The sequence below is a fragment of the Dufourea novaeangliae genome, unplaced genomic scaffold (genome assembly GCF_001272555.1).
Source record: "Dufourea novaeangliae isolate 0120121106 unplaced genomic scaffold, ASM127255v1 scaffold299, whole genome shotgun sequence".
NCBI classification, from domain to species: domain Eukaryota; kingdom Metazoa; phylum Arthropoda; class Insecta; order Hymenoptera; family Halictidae; genus Dufourea; species Dufourea novaeangliae.
In genome coordinates, this window is record NW_015374192.1 from 1,212,450 (window position 1) to 1,230,609 (window position 18,160).

Sequence of the window (18,160 nt, forward strand, 5' to 3'; positions counted from 1 at the left end):
GAAAAACGTGCATTCACTATGGCAGAATCACCCCCTTTCCTGTTGAATCACCTGTATAATTTACATAATTAAATATTTCAGAATATTCTTCGGTACACCTTCACGAACTCAGTTCCTGATCAAAACCCAATTCTTGATCAGTTTAGTATTTACATATATAATAAGTTGATTATAATGACAATTTTTTTTCCGAAAAATGACTAAATATAATAATTATAAACTATATTGCCAATGAAGAGTTTCAGGCACATTTGACGGTTTCAAATCTATTTCTTATTTCTCGTTAAACAGTGTTGTGGCCGGTAATGACTTACTAATTATGAATACTAGCGTCTCCGCGAATCTAACCCCGCGGATGAACTATTACCGAGCAGAGGTGGGAGGGTGAGTGGTAGCGATAAGAAGTTGCTCCACGAGATCTCGAAACTTGTTATTATGGTATCGCGTTGAACCGCGTAATTACGGTTTCTGGCTCGTTACGATTATCGCAGCCAGCGTACCTGGATTTTAAGCTAACTATCCCCTCATCGCGATGCTTTATTAACCGCGATAACGTCCTTGTACTCGCTTCTATACGGTTTTTCCTTTTATGTGTCTCGAAGATAATGGTATCACCGCTCGTTGGACAATTATATCACGTTGATACGCGTGACAAATACGCTTTCCTGCGTGATTACATTCTTCTATATAATTCAACGTTTATTTAACGATCGTTCAGGAAGCATTATTGGCGAGAATATCAACTTGCCATATTCGGTGGTGTAACACTCTCGGTAAACATAATGGACAAATAAATCAGTTTCGAAGCATCGTCTCGTGAAGGGAATATTCCCCAGCGATAAGATCGCCATCGATCGGTAATCAAGTAGAAAATTAAGTTACATCCACTGCGCAATCGCCTCGTTGATAAGCGTCAATCGCGTCATCCGGCGAACAAGCATCGTTTCTCGACACATTCATCCCTTCCGCCCCTCTTCATCATCGATGTTATAACGTAATTAGTTATTAATCCATAGGACAATAATGCGCCATCCGATGAATCCGCGAAATTGTCCGTCCAGCTGCATTCATACCGGGGTCACATTATCGGACATGGTTCCGTTCCCCGTTCGTATTTCCCTCGGGGGTAACGGGTCGTGATCGCGATAACTCAAGCACACAGACACCGTGGTCCGCGGGTGAATTACTTCCATCGACACGTCGAACGCGATTTTCGACGCTTAAGGCGTCTACCCGGCTGATTACAGGCTCCGTGGACGCGTTCGGTGGAGTGGCTGTTGTCGAAAACTCGGTCAAGAAGGCGGAAATCGATCCCTCTCTCTCTTCCTCTCTCGTTTCGCTGACGAATCAAGCTTTCTACGTGTCTAGGAGTCAGTAAAGGGGTTGTGTTTACAAGGTCGTATCGATTCTTTATAATCATCAGCCGCGACGATGATAAAGAGAAAACGGGGTTAATGGAGGCATTGAAGATATTTACTTCGATATAAATGATAAAGCGATTAGAGTGTAATAGTGATCAAGAATTATACAGAGTGTCGTGTGGTACAATCGAGTAGTGATTCAAAGTGAAATAAACAAGTCGAAAATATGGAATAAAAGATTTTCATTTGAGATTTCGTTGTTGAGAACATCGACTTTGGACATTTATTGGACAGGCGTACAATTGAATAGGACTTGGCTAGGACGTCTGTTCATTGCATTCCGTTTCTACTTACTACCATGACGAATACACGTGTTTCAGATCCAATTTCAAAGTCAATTTTCTCGAGAACGAAGCCTCAAATGAAAAGAACTTTATTCTATATTTTTCACTTATTTTTTTCTGATAGAATCACCCCTATCTAGTTGTACCACCAGTTACACGACACCCTGAATAAAACGGATCAATCGTTCACATGGCATTGAGGTTGATTGGACGTGGGACGAGCAAATGGTAACTTAATAATAGTTTAGTCACTTTAACAAATAACGTGTAATTCTAAAGATCAATGTTCGTATAGATGTCGTGTCTCGCGACTTGCCCAGTCGTCGAGAGTGGCAGAGAAAACTTTGAAAGTTCTCGACGCTATGAAAACTTGCACTGGAATGCTTCCTTCGCTCGCGTTCGTTCCCTTGTTCGGCGGAGTCGGTACCACATAAGCAGGAAAACGACTTTCTGTCGTCGAGAAAGACATAATAGCAAATTTTCCAACAGGTCCGTTAAGATTAATGACGCTTGGTCCTCGTACGGTCGAGGTTCGAAAGTAAAACAGCTCTACATTTTTCTCACTGCGATCCGAAATTTCGCCGCTACCTGAATATGCAGATTACACTTTCGTACTACAAAAGTGTCGCAATATTATTCAACTCAAAATAATCTATCATTTTACAATAGAATCATAAATACCAAGAAAAATTTAATAATATCGAGAGACTAATTAAACGACCTTTCGGTTTCTCTCAACATTTCGACAAAAGGTGCACATTACTGCCTGACCCAAAGAAACGTGCCATTTGAATCCTACGGAAAGATACAGCGATCTTCCGTGAACATCTCGCGCACACGTTCACCGTCCGACGAACACAATACGTTTCCTGCGACAATTTTCAAAGACTCGTCGAGCCTCGCCTCTGCAAAGGGCCTTCCTTTTAATGTTCCACCGTACGAGAGATAATGCAAGACCGAGACTCAATACCGCCGTATATACGCGTCCAATATTTCAGCCATCGACAAAAGCAATTTTGTAGCCTACCCACTCCCTCGTTCGTTCAAAGAGACATTCTGCTTCCCATTAGTCGCGAGAAGCTTTGTCGCGGTGGGCCCCCGCGACACAGATCACATTTTTCCTTTCGAGATCGTGCGACCATTTCGTCTGGAGATCAGTTGTTTGCGGGGTTTTCTAGCGCTGTGGCGTTCGCGCGCCAGCAAGATGTGAGCAAAGAACGCGCGGAAATCCTCTCGCGATCGCTAATGACGTGGCGGGTCAGGATCACAAGAAGCTTCGCCAGACACCGATTAAGGGGCTGGGACTTCTTCCTCCCACTCGACGACGCCATATTCGCCTGTTTCGAAGCGAGCACCGGCGACGGAACGGATTTAATACAAATTCAATGGGTGCTGGTGGGGGCGTCGTGAATCATGATTTATGAATTCCGTGAGCGTACTCAAGCGTTCTCGCGCCCCACTGGGAAAATGGACGGTCTCCGTCGTTCCGTTCATTCTCACGCTGGAAGAATAGATTTCTCGATTCTTATATATATATATATATATATATATGTATATATATGGATGAGTCTCCAAGCGATTCAAAAGATTTTCCCTCCCTTGTCTCGAAGCACCGATACACCATCGCGTGGAAATCACGATTCAATGTGACGGCGAAGGGGTCCGTGGCTTCGAGGAAATTTTAATAATACGAGAAGTAAAGAGCTTTATTATCGCGAAGACTATCTTGCTGATGCTCCTTTTTCTTCGTCTTCGCCGTCGCGTTCTTTCGTCCTTTATTTCGTCGGGAATGTATTCAACCAGGCGCGGGAGGGATGTTCGAAGAGCGTGTTTAATGGAAAATTCAATAGAAATTGCTTATACATTTTGTATGCCTTTGAAACGACGCAAGAAAGCGCGAGAATAACGGAATTCGATCGGAGATGATGCTCGCCGCGAGCCGGATGAAAGAGCCACTGAATTTCTCTTCTCGGATTCTCTGGCTTCGCCGGGCGGCTCACGCGGCTTGTCGAATTTACAATTCGTTTCTCGTCTTTTTCTTGTTTCTGGATGGTCTTTGAACGAGCGTTTTAGCCGGGAGGATTTTTAACCCAGATTTCGCGATGGGAGGGAGAGAGCGGTTAAGATGTTTGTAGCACTGTGAGGTCTATGAAGGATTTTTTTGTCCGGGGAATACTGAATCGAGGAAAGAAAGTGGCACGTTTACAGTGGAGCCTTAACTGGAATCCTTTGACTGCCAAGACTGCTTCTTCCTCAGAAGAAAGTTCTCCGATGAAAGGGAGTGAAGTCTGTAATTCACCGAATTCTTGAGTTATTCACACAGAAGGAAACATGAAACAGGGAACTTCTTAATATTGTTATGTCGATATGGAATATTTTCTCTGGAGGAGAAAGGAAAATTCAATAATGCTGCGTTTATGAATCCTGCATTTAATCAATCGCGCTTATTATCAAAGGAAGAAGAATCTACTTTGCATATTTAATAACCCATCAATATTCATTCTACAAAAGGTAAAGAAATTATGATAATGACAAAGAGCGATGTCGATTTTACTGAAAACATTTTATATTTGAGTCACCGGAACGTTGTTTAGTAAATTCACCTGGAAGAGGGGAACAGCTAAATTTGCACTGATTGTAAGTAATATTGAGGGTGAATCGACGTCGGACCGGCAAGTTTAATCGAGTTACCAACGTTTCGAGAATATGTACGTAGGCTTCCCTATATTGGCTTCCGGTTCTTGAATGGCGATCGCTTTTCGCCGGAAATGGTTGCAACAGAGTAAACTACACCCAACGGTACCACTCAAATGTGCCTAGAACCTTAATTAATAACCGGTCCTCTAAAGGTGACACCGACGATCTCGGTGAATTTCTTAAGCGGAAGTGACTCATAGCCGTGACGTTCATTCATTTGAGGTAATTTCATTCGTCAGACTGCCGTTTCACGTATAGACCAGCGATGCCAATATATTCCAAAACGATGAGCAAATAACATTCAGCCCACTGAAATGAAATCGATTCGTCTTTATAGATAATATTATCGGTTTATCCGGAAACTTTACTACGTTCACCGAACAATTACCCGTATTCTATTTCCAACGAATTTATGAATCGTTCGCTGAACTATCAATCGCGATCGTCAAATTTCAGCTCGACGACGCGACGCGCCCGTCTGGCGTAACGATTATTATTCATTCGTAACGGACCGAACGAATACGCGAGCGCAAATAACGAGATCACGCGTCCCCGATTTCGAAACGGAATAATCAATCGAACGATAATATATTTTGCATCCTCGAAAATTAACAACATATCTCCCGCATGCGGGGCCCCATCAACCCTTCACATTTTTCCAATGATTCGATGGACGAACGAACAGTGCGTGAAATATGTGCAAACACACGCAGGTCGACGGTACACAAGGCTCTCCATTCTAATGGCCATCGTTGCACAAGCAAATGCGGAAATTTGATATGTATCGTGAACAGTGTATCGCGTAACGCCGGATGCAATAGTCTGTTCGTTGAACGAGAACAACGGCGGAAGGAAGCACTTTGCAATTCCCTCGCGAGAATATTTATACCTTGACGCCCTTTTCAGTCCCGTAAATTATCCTGTAGTATCTCTGATTACATTACATTCAGTCCGCGATAATAAAGATTACGTTTGGGTGTTGGATTGTGAACTTGTAACGAAGTTTTACATTTCTGTTGTGCGATGTTAAATTTATCACCTTTCACGGAAGCGTGTAAAATAAGCTGTGTGTTTTCAGAGGTGAAAAACTGTTTGGAACGTTTCAGTGGAAATTGTTCCGTATACGTTAGATCGCCGAGTCTTCCCTGCAATTTATAAGATGGTAGGTGTTCGGTTTGCTCCGACCGTTGGTCAATCGAACCACTATTGGCGCCTTCTGTTGTCCTGAGTGCTTCCTTGGGTAACAGTGTCCTGTTATATGTCCAACGAGCAGACGTGACTGTGTCCTTTCCAGGGGAATTTTAGAATGAGAGTCTGAAACCAAGCCTGAAACAAATTGTTCGTATATAATGCAGAATTGATCAAAAACACTACATTATTATAATAATATAGAAACTATATAAAAATAGTTTTCCAAGGTCTGGAGATCCATAAAAATATTCGAAAGATCTCCTCCAGAGGCACGTTCGCTTCACGTCAGCCATACTGAAAAAATGTCAAAAAAATTCTTCATACCCCCAAGCACGACATCCAATTTCAATAAGACTTTACCTCCAAGGAAATGTTTCGCCACGTACGTCTCCCGAAACGATTTGGAAAGCACGCAAGTGAGAGCCTTTAAGGAACACGTGCCTTCCTCGATGGTTCCCCTGAGGGATCGGCCTAAAGGATCGGTTCACACCGAACAAGGGGAATAGTATCGCATTAGTCAGACATCGAGTAGCTGCCCCGGGCGTTACGTCGACAGCACTTTCTGATAGCCTTTTCCCTCTACACACGATCGGTAACAACGGAATAGCTACAGGGTAACTTAAAAAAAAACAGTTCCAATCATTTACCAAATAATCGAACATGTGTAGGAACGATGATAAAATATTCAAAACTCAGTACTTCTTTGTAGAGAAGTACCATCTGCGTTCCTCTAAAGTCCACTTCATAATAATGAAACTTCAAGAAAGGAAACTAATACAAGGTCAGAAAGTCCTCGATTATTCTCAAATCCTTTATATTTAGAACGTGTAAGTATTTCACAGAAATCCAAGGTGTTGAATCTCTAAAAAATGTCAAAAGATTGAAACATTAGAGAAAGTACAAATTCGATGTGAACGTAGCTTAACAGAAAAAATGCACTTTCCACAGAAGTTCTCGTCTCGTGGCACGTGCAACGACGAGCTCTCCATCCCAAGGATCTTTATCGAGCAATCAGTGTCTCGATATAACCGATGCCAGCATACTCGAAGTCTCTTACGATTCCCCACCTAAATCCCCTAATGCGACTTTGAACGACAATTGCTAAGACACAGAAGGCAAAACGTGAACTCGAAAGATCCTCCTGCGACCGACTGTTGCGATCGTTTGTAACAGTTATCGTGTCATTCAAATAGACGCGTCTCTGTTCTGATGCTTATCAAGGGATATTAACTCGTTCTTTCTACTCCCAGCGGCATCCATCTCTCTTCAATTACCCCGCCGGTAGTGTGGAAAATAAACAGTGTCACTAGACACTGGCTAATCGTCCAGCTCGGTATCATTTATTAGGTGCCAACGATTTTTTTCCTTTTTCACGTCACGAGAACCTCCAGACAGTGTCCCGCACCGCGACGAAAAACCAAGAGCCCCACTGGAGTATATTAATCATTTCTACACCGATAATTAGACGAGAAAGTGTGTAACCCGGCCGCCTGGGGATCGTTTGGAAACAATTAATTCCGGTTAGCCAATTATCGTCGGCGTCGTTTTGGTTGGAGTGATGGAGATTGATTCGTCCGCGAAAGAACCTCCTAAGGGAACTTCTAGTCATGACATAGATGAATTCACTTTCCACCGGTTCCGTCGGACAATTTCAATCATGTAAATTAGCGTTACCTGGAGCTTTCAGTCGCAAAGTAAAAAATGTCTTGGTTCGCACAAGAACGATGAAAGCAGGACGAGATTGTTCGTAGAATTCGTTTTCGATCTCGAGTACGCGGAGGCTCGACGAAACGATAGAATGTTCGTAAAATTGAGAACCGGTCATGGTGGATAAAGGATTAAAGGGTCTCCGTGTCTAGATTGACCGCTCGAAGATGGATTACTCTTAATAAACTCCTGAACACACTGTACGCGGCAAATTAAAAAAAGGAAGAAGAAGGAAAACGAATTCCCGAGAACGGACAGCTTCTAGTTCTTGGGATAGCATCGCGGGGATAGGTATTACGAATACGAGGTGGGTGGAGAGAATAAAATTGATTATCGAAGTTGCGACAGTTGAGACCCGAATGGGGTTGAATGTATAAAATTATGAGTCAGGGAAGGGTCGTTTAATCCTCTTTGCTTCTGTCCCCCACCCCGCGCTATTCGCCTTCGTCGACTTCAATTTTAAAGAAATTTTCTTCTAGTTCCCCTCATTGTACTCGAGATTAATGATGTCTGTCGGCCCGTGGAACGAAGAAACGGGCATGGAAAACTTGGTAATTGCCATCGAGGTCTCGAAAAGTTGCATATCCTGACGAGAATACCTTCGGAATAGAATTGTCGTTAATCCTAATTTTACCGTTCCTTTAGTTTCTTTCGATTTCAGACGGGATGGTTAGGTATTCACTTCGCATTTCTTTTCTGTTTCCGCGAGCACTGTTAATCAGCGTGTCCGAAAGCTTTGTAAAGAGGAATTAATTATGCTTATTTCACGGTGAAGACCTGTCCCATTCAACCTACGGTAATATTCTTCCGCTGTGTGCTTTCGAGGGGCAATCAACTCCGTAAGAGGAAACGCGGTTCTAAGCGTTTATACGGTGCGTACGGGCAACCACTGCATCTAATTACGCTCCTGTAACATGTGAGTCTCTTCACGTTAGAACGATGTAAATCGAGCGAAGCTGAAGAAATACTCGAAATCTATATGAACGCAAATTGTGTGTGAAACAAAATTTCCACTGTTACATTTACATAATAACGTTATTAATGAGTTCACTCTCCGATGATATTGCAGGAGCCATCTTCACGGAAGATCAGAGGGACAGCCCATCCGAACTGGCGTTCAAATACGCCATCTACAAAATCAACAAGGACAAAACTCTACTGGCGAACACAACGTTGGTCTACGATATTCAGTACGTGCCCAAGGATGATTCTTTCAGGACGTCGAAAAAAGGTGAGAGTTTAAGTACACATAAAATTCATTGAAAATGCAGCCAATACAGTGGAAATCCTCTATTACTTAGATTAGCTAAATTACTGTTCGGATAGTAATCAGATATATGAAGAAAAATTGCAATTTAGAAATCTGTCTGAAAGTCTTTCGAAAAACAACTGTTCCATGTTTCTCTTCGTCTAGTCTTAACTTGCCTCTATACAGTAAATCATCTTAAATGAACAAATTTTATTCTACACTTTCAACTTATTTTTTTATATAGAATTATCCCTATTCAGGTTTAACCACCAGTTACCAACACCATTCCTGTATATCCTGCACAGAATTTTCAATTTCGTGATACACGTTGACCCACATACCACGCAGAACTGTGTCAGAAACCAGCAACGAAAAAATTGCAACGCGGACAGCACTTTCGCTGCACGACTTCTCCGCCTACTGCATCTTCCTACATCACGAGAGAGCCCGTTCCCTCAACCGATGTATACACAAGCCCAGCTTTTTCTCTAAACCCACGACAACGAAACGTAATATTTAACGCCTCGAACACATTTAGAACGGGCAGAATCTCGACATGAAAACGTCGCGTTGACGATAAGGCACGAGTTCCCTATCTGATGAAAAGAAAAAAGAAAAAATAAGTACCTGGTGGGCCTTGACTCTTTTCCGTTCCGGAGGTTAATAAACGCTCGGGGTTCAGGAAATCGTTCGCGGGCGTTCCGTTCGATTTTCATTCAGACGAACAAAAAAAAAGATAAAGCTACGACGCCTCGGGAAACTATTTCGCATCCACGAGACGGATTTTCATCCCATCCACCTCTCCGATACGCCTTTGCAGATAAAAGTTACGCGGCTCCGGCGTTCACGGGCGGCCGTAACTTTTTACTATTCGTCGTGGAGCCGGTATTTCTCTGGCGGAACGCGTTACGCCGGTAACCGGAAGTTCGAACGTAAAAGAATGAATAGTTGTTTCTTCTCGCGGCTGTAATATCGATGGAAAAACGCGGTAAGCTTGTCCAGGACCCTGCGCGTATATTTATTTAGAAGGGATTGAAAAGACGGTGAATCCTCAAAAAAACACTCCGGAATCACGGAACATCCCCTTTAAGTTCTTACCGTCATAACACGTTGTTATGAACAAGAGGCTACGAAATCCGGGGAGAGTTCCCGAAGCAATTAAATCGTGGAATTAACGAGGTCTGTATTTTGTCTGGACGCCCCGCGAGCCCAACACTCGGAGGATCAAGTCTCGTTTCTTTAAAAAATGATATTTCGACTGTTTCACGTATCAAATTTTTCACTCCTTCCGATGGTAAACGTTATTTCGTTCTTTCTGGAATCGAACTGTTTACAGGAAGGTAACGAGTTCTACTCTCGATTCCTCGAATAATATGTATGAGAAACCATGTGCAGTCGGATCGTCGAAAATTTAGCGAATAACCCGGATATACGTGCACACACGGCGGCAGCAAAGACGGGGAACGGGCGAGTCATAAGTTAAAATTTATGCAAAACAATTCCACAGGCCGGGTCGAGTCAGCTCCGCTGCGAAACCATAACAATGTTTCTTGCCGCTCGATCGTAGGCGGTTGGCGAACGTGAATTGCGAACCGTAAATCCGACCGGACGTCAATAAATTTCCAGGGAAGTTCTATCTCTGGCGAATATCTATTTTGTCGTGAACGTGGTCGAGATTATTGGGACTCAACGACACTTCATTTCCTCTTGTCGAACGGTTTTCATACGCACATATTTCTCGGGCCAAGAGAATCGTGGTTACCAGAGGAGAGAGGACGGCTGTTGAACGAATCTTGGTTACTAGTCTCGATTAAATGATCGTGATTTCTTGATATATACACGAAATGGAGGGTAATCGAAGTAAAACCAAAATATTTGGAATGAACTAGATTCTCGAGGAGCTTTTGAAAGACCATCGAAATCCTGGATGATCCTTGGAAGATTATCCTGATAGTTGGCAGAGAATTCCTCCATCTAGATAATAACACTTTAACTATAATTAATATTGTGACTGTCATGTCGCTCAAATATGGGTGACACGTAAATTGGAAGGTGACTCTGTTATTTAAAGTCCGTGAGAAAATTTGTGCCGAAAATTAACATTGCCAGTATAATTTAAAACACGACCAAAAGCCTCTACCAACAAAACGCATGTATATTTTCGACGATACACAGCTTAAAAAAGTGAAACAATATGTGTCTGGCTACGTATAACCTTTTTCACTGTGGTAGTCAACATGTCTACGTAGATAGAGTTTATGCACTCTCTACCTGATGCAATTTACTAGATTACACACACAGAAGACAGTATACCAGGTGCATACGCATCAGACTATAATAATCGAGATATAACACCATATAAACCACTCTTGCATCTTCCAACTACTAGAACCTACGACTCGTACAAAAAGTAAATACTTTTCCCAACAATTCACCTCTAAAAACCGCCTATCTGCGAACGCAGCGAGACCTCGTTTCAACCGTCAAGCTATCTCCGCCGAGTCCGTAACTCGTCACTGGCGCACGATGACATCCAGAAATGGCTTCGTCTCTAATTTCCGTAGCGAGTCGTGTAACGGCATTCCAGGCGCCATTTCTACGCCGGAAACAGAAAGCCACGGATTGCGTAACAATGCGACGTTAACGGCCGCGGAAACCGTATCACCTGCTCGTATTCCTTTTAAAAAGGAAATCTTTCATCGGAATCCGTCAGACCGTTTGGCTAAACGCTTTCTTTCTTGACACTTTAAGCAAAGCCTTCTTGATTCAAACACCGCTAACAACTCCTGGCGCTCTACATTTCGGTTATTATTTCAAGCAAGAAAAATTTAACGAAGACCATTTAAATTACACAAAAATGTTGGTTCAATTGTGTATCGCCTGGAATACGATAGAAAAGAAACCGAAGGACTATAGGGTCTAAGAACTTGGAACGTATGTCTAATTGTGAGACAAGGTTGTTAAAAATATCGTAACGATGTAGGAGTAGAAAGACAATGCTAGTAGAGTCCACTGTCGCCATCTTGCGTAATGTCGGCGACTATATAGAAGTAAAGGTGTCCTGAAAGGTTGAACGCAAATGTGACAAAAGGGCACGACGAAAAAAGGGGTAAACTAAAAAATCCAGCGGACATTGTCGTTGGTCGACGGAAAACCACTGTGTCGGATTTTAGATTCCACCGGCGCGCGTACGGAAAAAATTCTCCGTCAGCACTTAACCCCACCGACCACCATTTACCTAAATTACACCGGCTTTAGCGAGTCGTGGCTTCCTCTTCGCTTCGCCGCTGCTGAAATTATCGCGGCCACGAGCTGATCGCGATGTTCTTTACCCTTTTACGACTTTCGCGCCCCTCCCGCCGAACTGCCTATCCAATATTTTTCTTTCCCAGAGGTTTGCGTTTGAAAGTTAATCCTCTTATTACAAGCTCGGTTAACATTTAAGCGAGGACCAAAGTAAATTTATCGTATTCCAGTTTACACCGATAATCTTGCTCCTTGCTCGTTAAGAACTTTTTGATTTTAGAAATGGATGAAGAATGGAAAAAAGATATACCCAACTAATTATGCGACCTCGCAAACTATTTCAGCAGACAATACACCAAAGACGGATTCAACAGGAAGGAACGAACAATACTAAACAATAAAACAGAAGACATTAGAAAACTTCTACAGCTGCCAAATAAGACCAAAGGAGTCTTAGAAACAGAAAAGAACACGAAGAAAACGATTGAGTTACTGTGGAAAATTAATTTGAAAAAAACTTTTAGTTTATTTCGTATTTCTGTTTGGCATGGACAGAGTTAAAGGCTACAGCAGGACGATCGTGATTGGCTTCTGAGGAAATTTTTAATTTGTGGACTTAATTATAAAAGTCGTTCGTCCAAGGTTCAACGATTTGCAAATTTTTTCCGATTGGGAGATATGATGTATGTAAAGTAAAATTTTATTATATTAGTTTCGGGAAGATTGCGTAAAATCGGACTGAACATCGATTGAATTCTTAAAGAAGCAGTTATACCGTCGATTGTGAATTTCCGGTAATAATCGAGACTATCCATTATAATGTTCCGCTTTGGCGGATCAAAGCGACCGCCAAAGTTGCTCGATGAATTTTGTGGATTTATTCGCCCTTCGTCTTCTATTCCGGCTCACCCAACCGTACTTCAAGCCTCTTAAATTGATATCGGTAAAATTCTGTAAACATTAATAAAAGCATCGCAAACGGTCTCATTATTACAGGAAGTATGGCTTTGAAGTCAATAGGAAAGTAAACTTCGTTGTTGACAATTGGTGGACTTGGTAAATATCTCTGGGCGCCAAGTAAATGGGCGGGTTTTCTCCTTCCCCTTAGTTATTATTACGACTTTGGACGCTTACGCCGCAATTCTGTTCGTTTTCGTGCTTTTCTATAGATTTCTTTGTCACCCGTGGTCTGAACAGTCACTCGAGTTTACCTTCACTTTTACTTCTCTAGATTTCTGCGAACTGCATGACATGCATTCACTTAGGATATATATTTTTAAATGATTAATTTCGAAGAGAAGCTGGTTAAACATATTCGGTAAATATTACGTTTGACAATACTTCGACCAAAGGAAAATTATAAATCCACCGAGATCAGGAACGTTTCTTCCGAGCAATCGACTGAATCGCGTCTCGGGATATAATTTTCCTGAAAGATCGATCCATTCCCCTCTTCGTCGGACGATGCACCAATACACCTTACCTGTAGTCCCAACAGAGTATCCCTAGAGTCTCATCGAGCAGCGTTCTCGAGTTTTCCAGTCGCGATCTCAATTATCCATCGATCGCTTCCAGTCTCATAGTTGATCGAAAAAAAGAACACGAAGAAACGAAGATATCCCGTGGATAAATGATTTCCTGTAAATCCACAAGCATAGATGTGATTTGGAAAGCTGAATTTGATTTCACCATTTCATTGTCGCGTCGACCGGGCTCGTCGAAATGACGATCAGGCATCGACGTTTAACGGCGAATAAATCCGAACAAACGCGGCATAAATTTGTCCGCTAAACTGCGCTGTTCCAGAGTCGCGCGCCGCGGGAATATCAATGGCCGCGGGGGCTTCATACAAATTATATTTTCCGTGTTTTTCACAGTGCCTGATTTCACGGTAGACGTCAACGTACCGCGGCGTTCAACCTGTCGCGCTGGTTTAAACACACGCAACGGCGCGAAACGTGGAACGCAGCGTCCATCGAACGATGAAAACCTGAATGAAATTTCCTGGGAACAAGTGACGTCTATCATATTCCTTTTGAAATCGTACACTTCCTCCGATCATGTATTGTTCGTTAGAGTGTCGAAAGAAAAATGTTTAATGGTGCCATCCAACGTTGACAGTTGACCTCGATTTCTTTTGCAAACGATCTATTCGTGAAATATTTTTTCCCTGGTAATTAGAAGTAACTTAAATATCCCTGTAAGTGATTTATAGACTATCCAGTGTTGTTTCAAATGGCCCGTCAATATGGTCGAGAAGCTTCCATAATATACAACAGGTATACCTACTCAACATAAGTACTTTCTCCAAGAACAATGTATATTGTCAAGAATACGTGCAAATAGTGTTCACGATCCCGCGGAAATCTCAGAAAATTCCGATAGATAATGGATCACAAGGACGCATTTTCCATCGATTCAAACGAATCACCGATGCACGGTTAAAGTGAAACCGGCGGCGTAAACGCGAAAACGATGAGTCAGGCGATCGTCGTATCTTCCCCGGCCCGTCGTCGATCCGAAGGCAAAGAAAGTCTCGTGAATAATTCAAACCGCGACGGACAAAGTGGAGAATGCTTAGCCACCCCGAAATCCCACTTTCGGAATCGAGCTCGTCCGTTCCCGTTCATCGTGACGCCGGGTCTTTACACGCGTGCCAGCGATCGCGTCCAAAAGTCAGGCTCGGAATGGTATCGCGGGCTGAAAGGATCGTGTGGATCACAGAAACCCAACGTTACGATAACGTATCAATTTCCTGTCGATTTTCCGTGATGCTCACGCCACAACCTCGTAAATCACGCACAGTTGCTTTTTCCCGCCACTGAATCGTTCGATTAATAAACCAACGAATGAACACATCGGTGCAGGACCATTCATCGATGAACAAACGTGTCGCGGGTGCAGATTAATGTCAATTGTTGATTCTGTTGAAGTAACATCGACTGGGAGGATTTATGTTGCCTGTTGCCCGCTAGTGAATTTGGCGGTCGCTGAGTTGCCCATCACTGGGTTAATGGTTGGGGTACAAGGCAGAAAACGAAATCTTCCATAAAAATTTCTGATACAGTTCTGATTGTAACAAAGCTGTCAAATAAGTATCATCCAGATATATATATTATGTGAAATCCATGTGTCGGACAGAGTCATCCTCGTATTTCTGTTCCCACAACTCTCTATACGAGTTTCTTTCGTCCCCTTTTTACTCCCTCTTTCCGGTCTCTATTTTCAACTCCAGCTCGTCGTGTAATGCGACACTTAACACGACTGCGACGTTTAATGGCAGAGAAAAGTAGCCTCGGAGAGTTGAACATTTCTTTGGCAAAGCTTCCCGCGGCAATAACGAGTCTTTGATTCTTTTCTGTTGCAGCCTGCAAGCAACTTTCCCGTTCGGTGCAAGGGATTTTCGGACCGTCCGATCCTCTTCTGGGCGCCCACATACAGAGCATATGCGAGGCACTGGACGTCCCGCATCTGGAGGCCAGAGTCGACTTCGAACCGACGTTCAAGGAGTTCAGTATAAACCTCTATCCCTCGCAGGACCATCTGAACAAGGCTTTCAAGGACCTCATGTCGTTTCTGAATTGGACAAGAGTCGCGATCATCTACGAGGAGGACTACGGTGAGTAGAGACAGTTTCCTCACCACCCATTCCCTTTGTTACTGAACGTCAAAGGCTTTACTGCTGGGTCCATAGTACACTTCTCTGCAATGTGTAAATTGATGATCTAGTTAGTTAAGGAAATAAGTATTATCGGCCATTAGACGGAAAGTGGATTTATTACGGGCCATATCCCCAGCTAGATTACTAAATTATCGTAAAAATTACGAACACGAATTCGCGATTCTCAGAAATCGGCACGTTGCTGCCCTAACTTTTTATCGTATTATTTTCAAGTCTGGCTATTATAAGTACTTACAGTGACTCGCGTGTTCGTTCATATACTTTCCAGATTGCAATTAATCGTAGAAATTTGTATAGAATTTCTATTTGTGTATCCTAGTGATTTTTACCTTATTAAACATTTTCTCTAGAATATTACATGTTTTCTTTCAGACGTAATATTCACAAATAATTAGTAATCTATAGTTAAACAAACATCTTCATCTTTCGATTGACACAAGATCACTATCAAATCTACACTCTCCTAGGCTAAAATTCATTAAATAACGAATACATCCTCTCAATTCTCAATATTTACGTTTCCACTGCATAATCTCGTTCCGTATGAATAATATACACATTCAAAAAGATTCATCCGACATCCCAGTGCGTAATTCTATCTCCGTTCCTCTTCATTATAATGAAACATACATCCTCCAAATTACAGTTTCCAACCTGTGTCTCGGTACCAGTCCCACGCGACGAGATTTCGAGGACTCAAAAAAGAAAAAGAAGAAACAAAAAAAACAAGGAATATTTATACGCGACCTCGTGCGTACGCATCAAACATAATCAAAACCGCGTCACGGGAGGCCGGTTAGAGCAACCGAAATTGCGTTCTCCCCTTTTTCTACCCCTATGCGGGACAGAACCACCGCGACAATGATAAACACGACACCCCCCCGTCCGAACAATAAAACAGAATTCTCGGCCGCGGACAGATTTGCAAGTATATGAGTAGCACTCTCCAAGGAATCACGGAACACCGCGCACGGATTGCATAGCCTGTCATATGGGCTAGTCATTACGGTATTTTCTCATCTTTTTTTTTCTTTTTTTTTTTTCGCCGCGCCGGCTGACGCGTTCCTATGCAAATAGAACGTCGGGATCAGCCGGCGAAAGTGGATGCCGACGCGACGCGAAATGTCCGCCTGTCATACGCACGCGAACGTAACCGAGCCGTTCCGAGGAAAATCATGGCGGTGAGGCTCGACGCCGTGGAGCCAGGAACTTTTTTCTTCGATCTCGCCGTCTTGCGACTTCGAATCGCCGTCATCAGAGTATGCCTTGAATTATTAGTGTCTAACTGGAAATACTGTGACTGCAAGGTTCTTTTCTGTTTAATTATAAAGCACGTAGGGATATTAAAATATTTGCGGAGTGTAGCTGCCATTCCTACATCAGGTATATTTTAACAACCAAAATGATAGAAAAGTGGAGAATATAACCCTTTTGTTAAGCGTAATCTGTTTATAAATAATAAATCTAAGTATAGCTATTTTGCTTCTGAGAACAAAGAAATTGAGAATTTCTGTTTTTCACAAATTCTATATAGAATATAAACAGTTTCACAAAAATAGAGTTGCACCGTTTGCTATGTGCTGTCTTGCCTGGAGCGTTACCAGGGTCGTCCTGAAGTATATATTTCAATAAGATATAATCAAATATCCATGGTTGTATCGACTCGGTAACCAAGGTATAGAACAGTTTCCCCAGTGTATTGTACCGAGCAACTCATCGGAATTCCGCAGAAGCTTTTGCGTTCCGTGCGCCCGGAATTCTATTAGAGTTTGTATTCTTAGTTCAGGCCACGCGACATCCCCAGCTCGAGACGCCGTCCGATTTTTCCGCGACAAAACTCGCGGTCATGGGATCCTCGGCCCAGTAATTCAATTCTTGTACGACGAAGAGCATCACTCCTTTCGTCTGGCTATCCAGAATTCGGTCGAAAGCTTGCTTCCGGCAGTGATTGGGATTCGAGGTAGCGTGGCGAGAAGTTCAGTTTCCAAGCTCGAAGAGGGAGGATTCTTATCTAAACAGTTGAAAAAAACGTTTCACGCTCTGTTTACAAAATCACTGTGAAATGTTATCGAAGTAGTTAAAGGATTGTAGAACTCTTCGACAAACTTGGAAATCTTTGAGGATTTGTTAAATTGAAACTGTTGTTTCCGTGAATAATGTCGATGCGATCAATTCAAGACTTCAGGGGGCAGTATTTCGTCCCTTTTTATAGAATGACTAGACTGTCGGGAGGAACGGAGGCGCGCACCGTTCTTTGGAATTACTTTCCCTGATTAGACGATATAATCATGGCAGGAGATACGAGTGGGCAGGGGATGGAGGGACGAAGACCCCCGAGGAATGTGTCTCCACTCGACATCCATTTGATCTTTATGACAGAGATAAATTCCTCCCTACCGTAAACCCGAGACATTTCAAAACTTCTCTTCGCCGAGGCGTATCGTAATGAGTGGAAAGTTTATAATTCAGACTTCCGAGCCTAAGAAAATAGAAACTTTCATTACAATCAAAAATCTCTAATTCGAACGATATAAAGGCAGAGCGTATTGCTATCGATGTACATATCCCAAGCCTTCCATTGTCTTTACCAAATGAAACAACAAAGTTCGTATGGCATCTTCGCCGGAAACTGCTGGAACATCGTACGACCCGAAAAATATCGGCCACAGAGCGTAACTTTCAA

General features: G+C 42.7%; 1 protein-coding gene across 1 annotated transcript in view; it reads left to right on the top strand.

The window, feature by feature from the left end:
* Nucleotides 1–18,160, top strand: part of LOC107192208 (glutamate receptor ionotropic, kainate 2-like) — a 126,712-nt gene that overhangs the window by 59,020 nt on the left and 49,532 nt on the right. The window contains exons 2-3 of the mRNA XM_015581418.1: nt 8,370–8,531; nt 15,163–15,414. Coding sequence (XP_015436904.1) covers nt 8,370–8,531; nt 15,163–15,414 — 414 coding nt within the window. The remainder of the gene's footprint in view (nt 1–8,369; nt 8,532–15,162; nt 15,415–18,160) is intronic.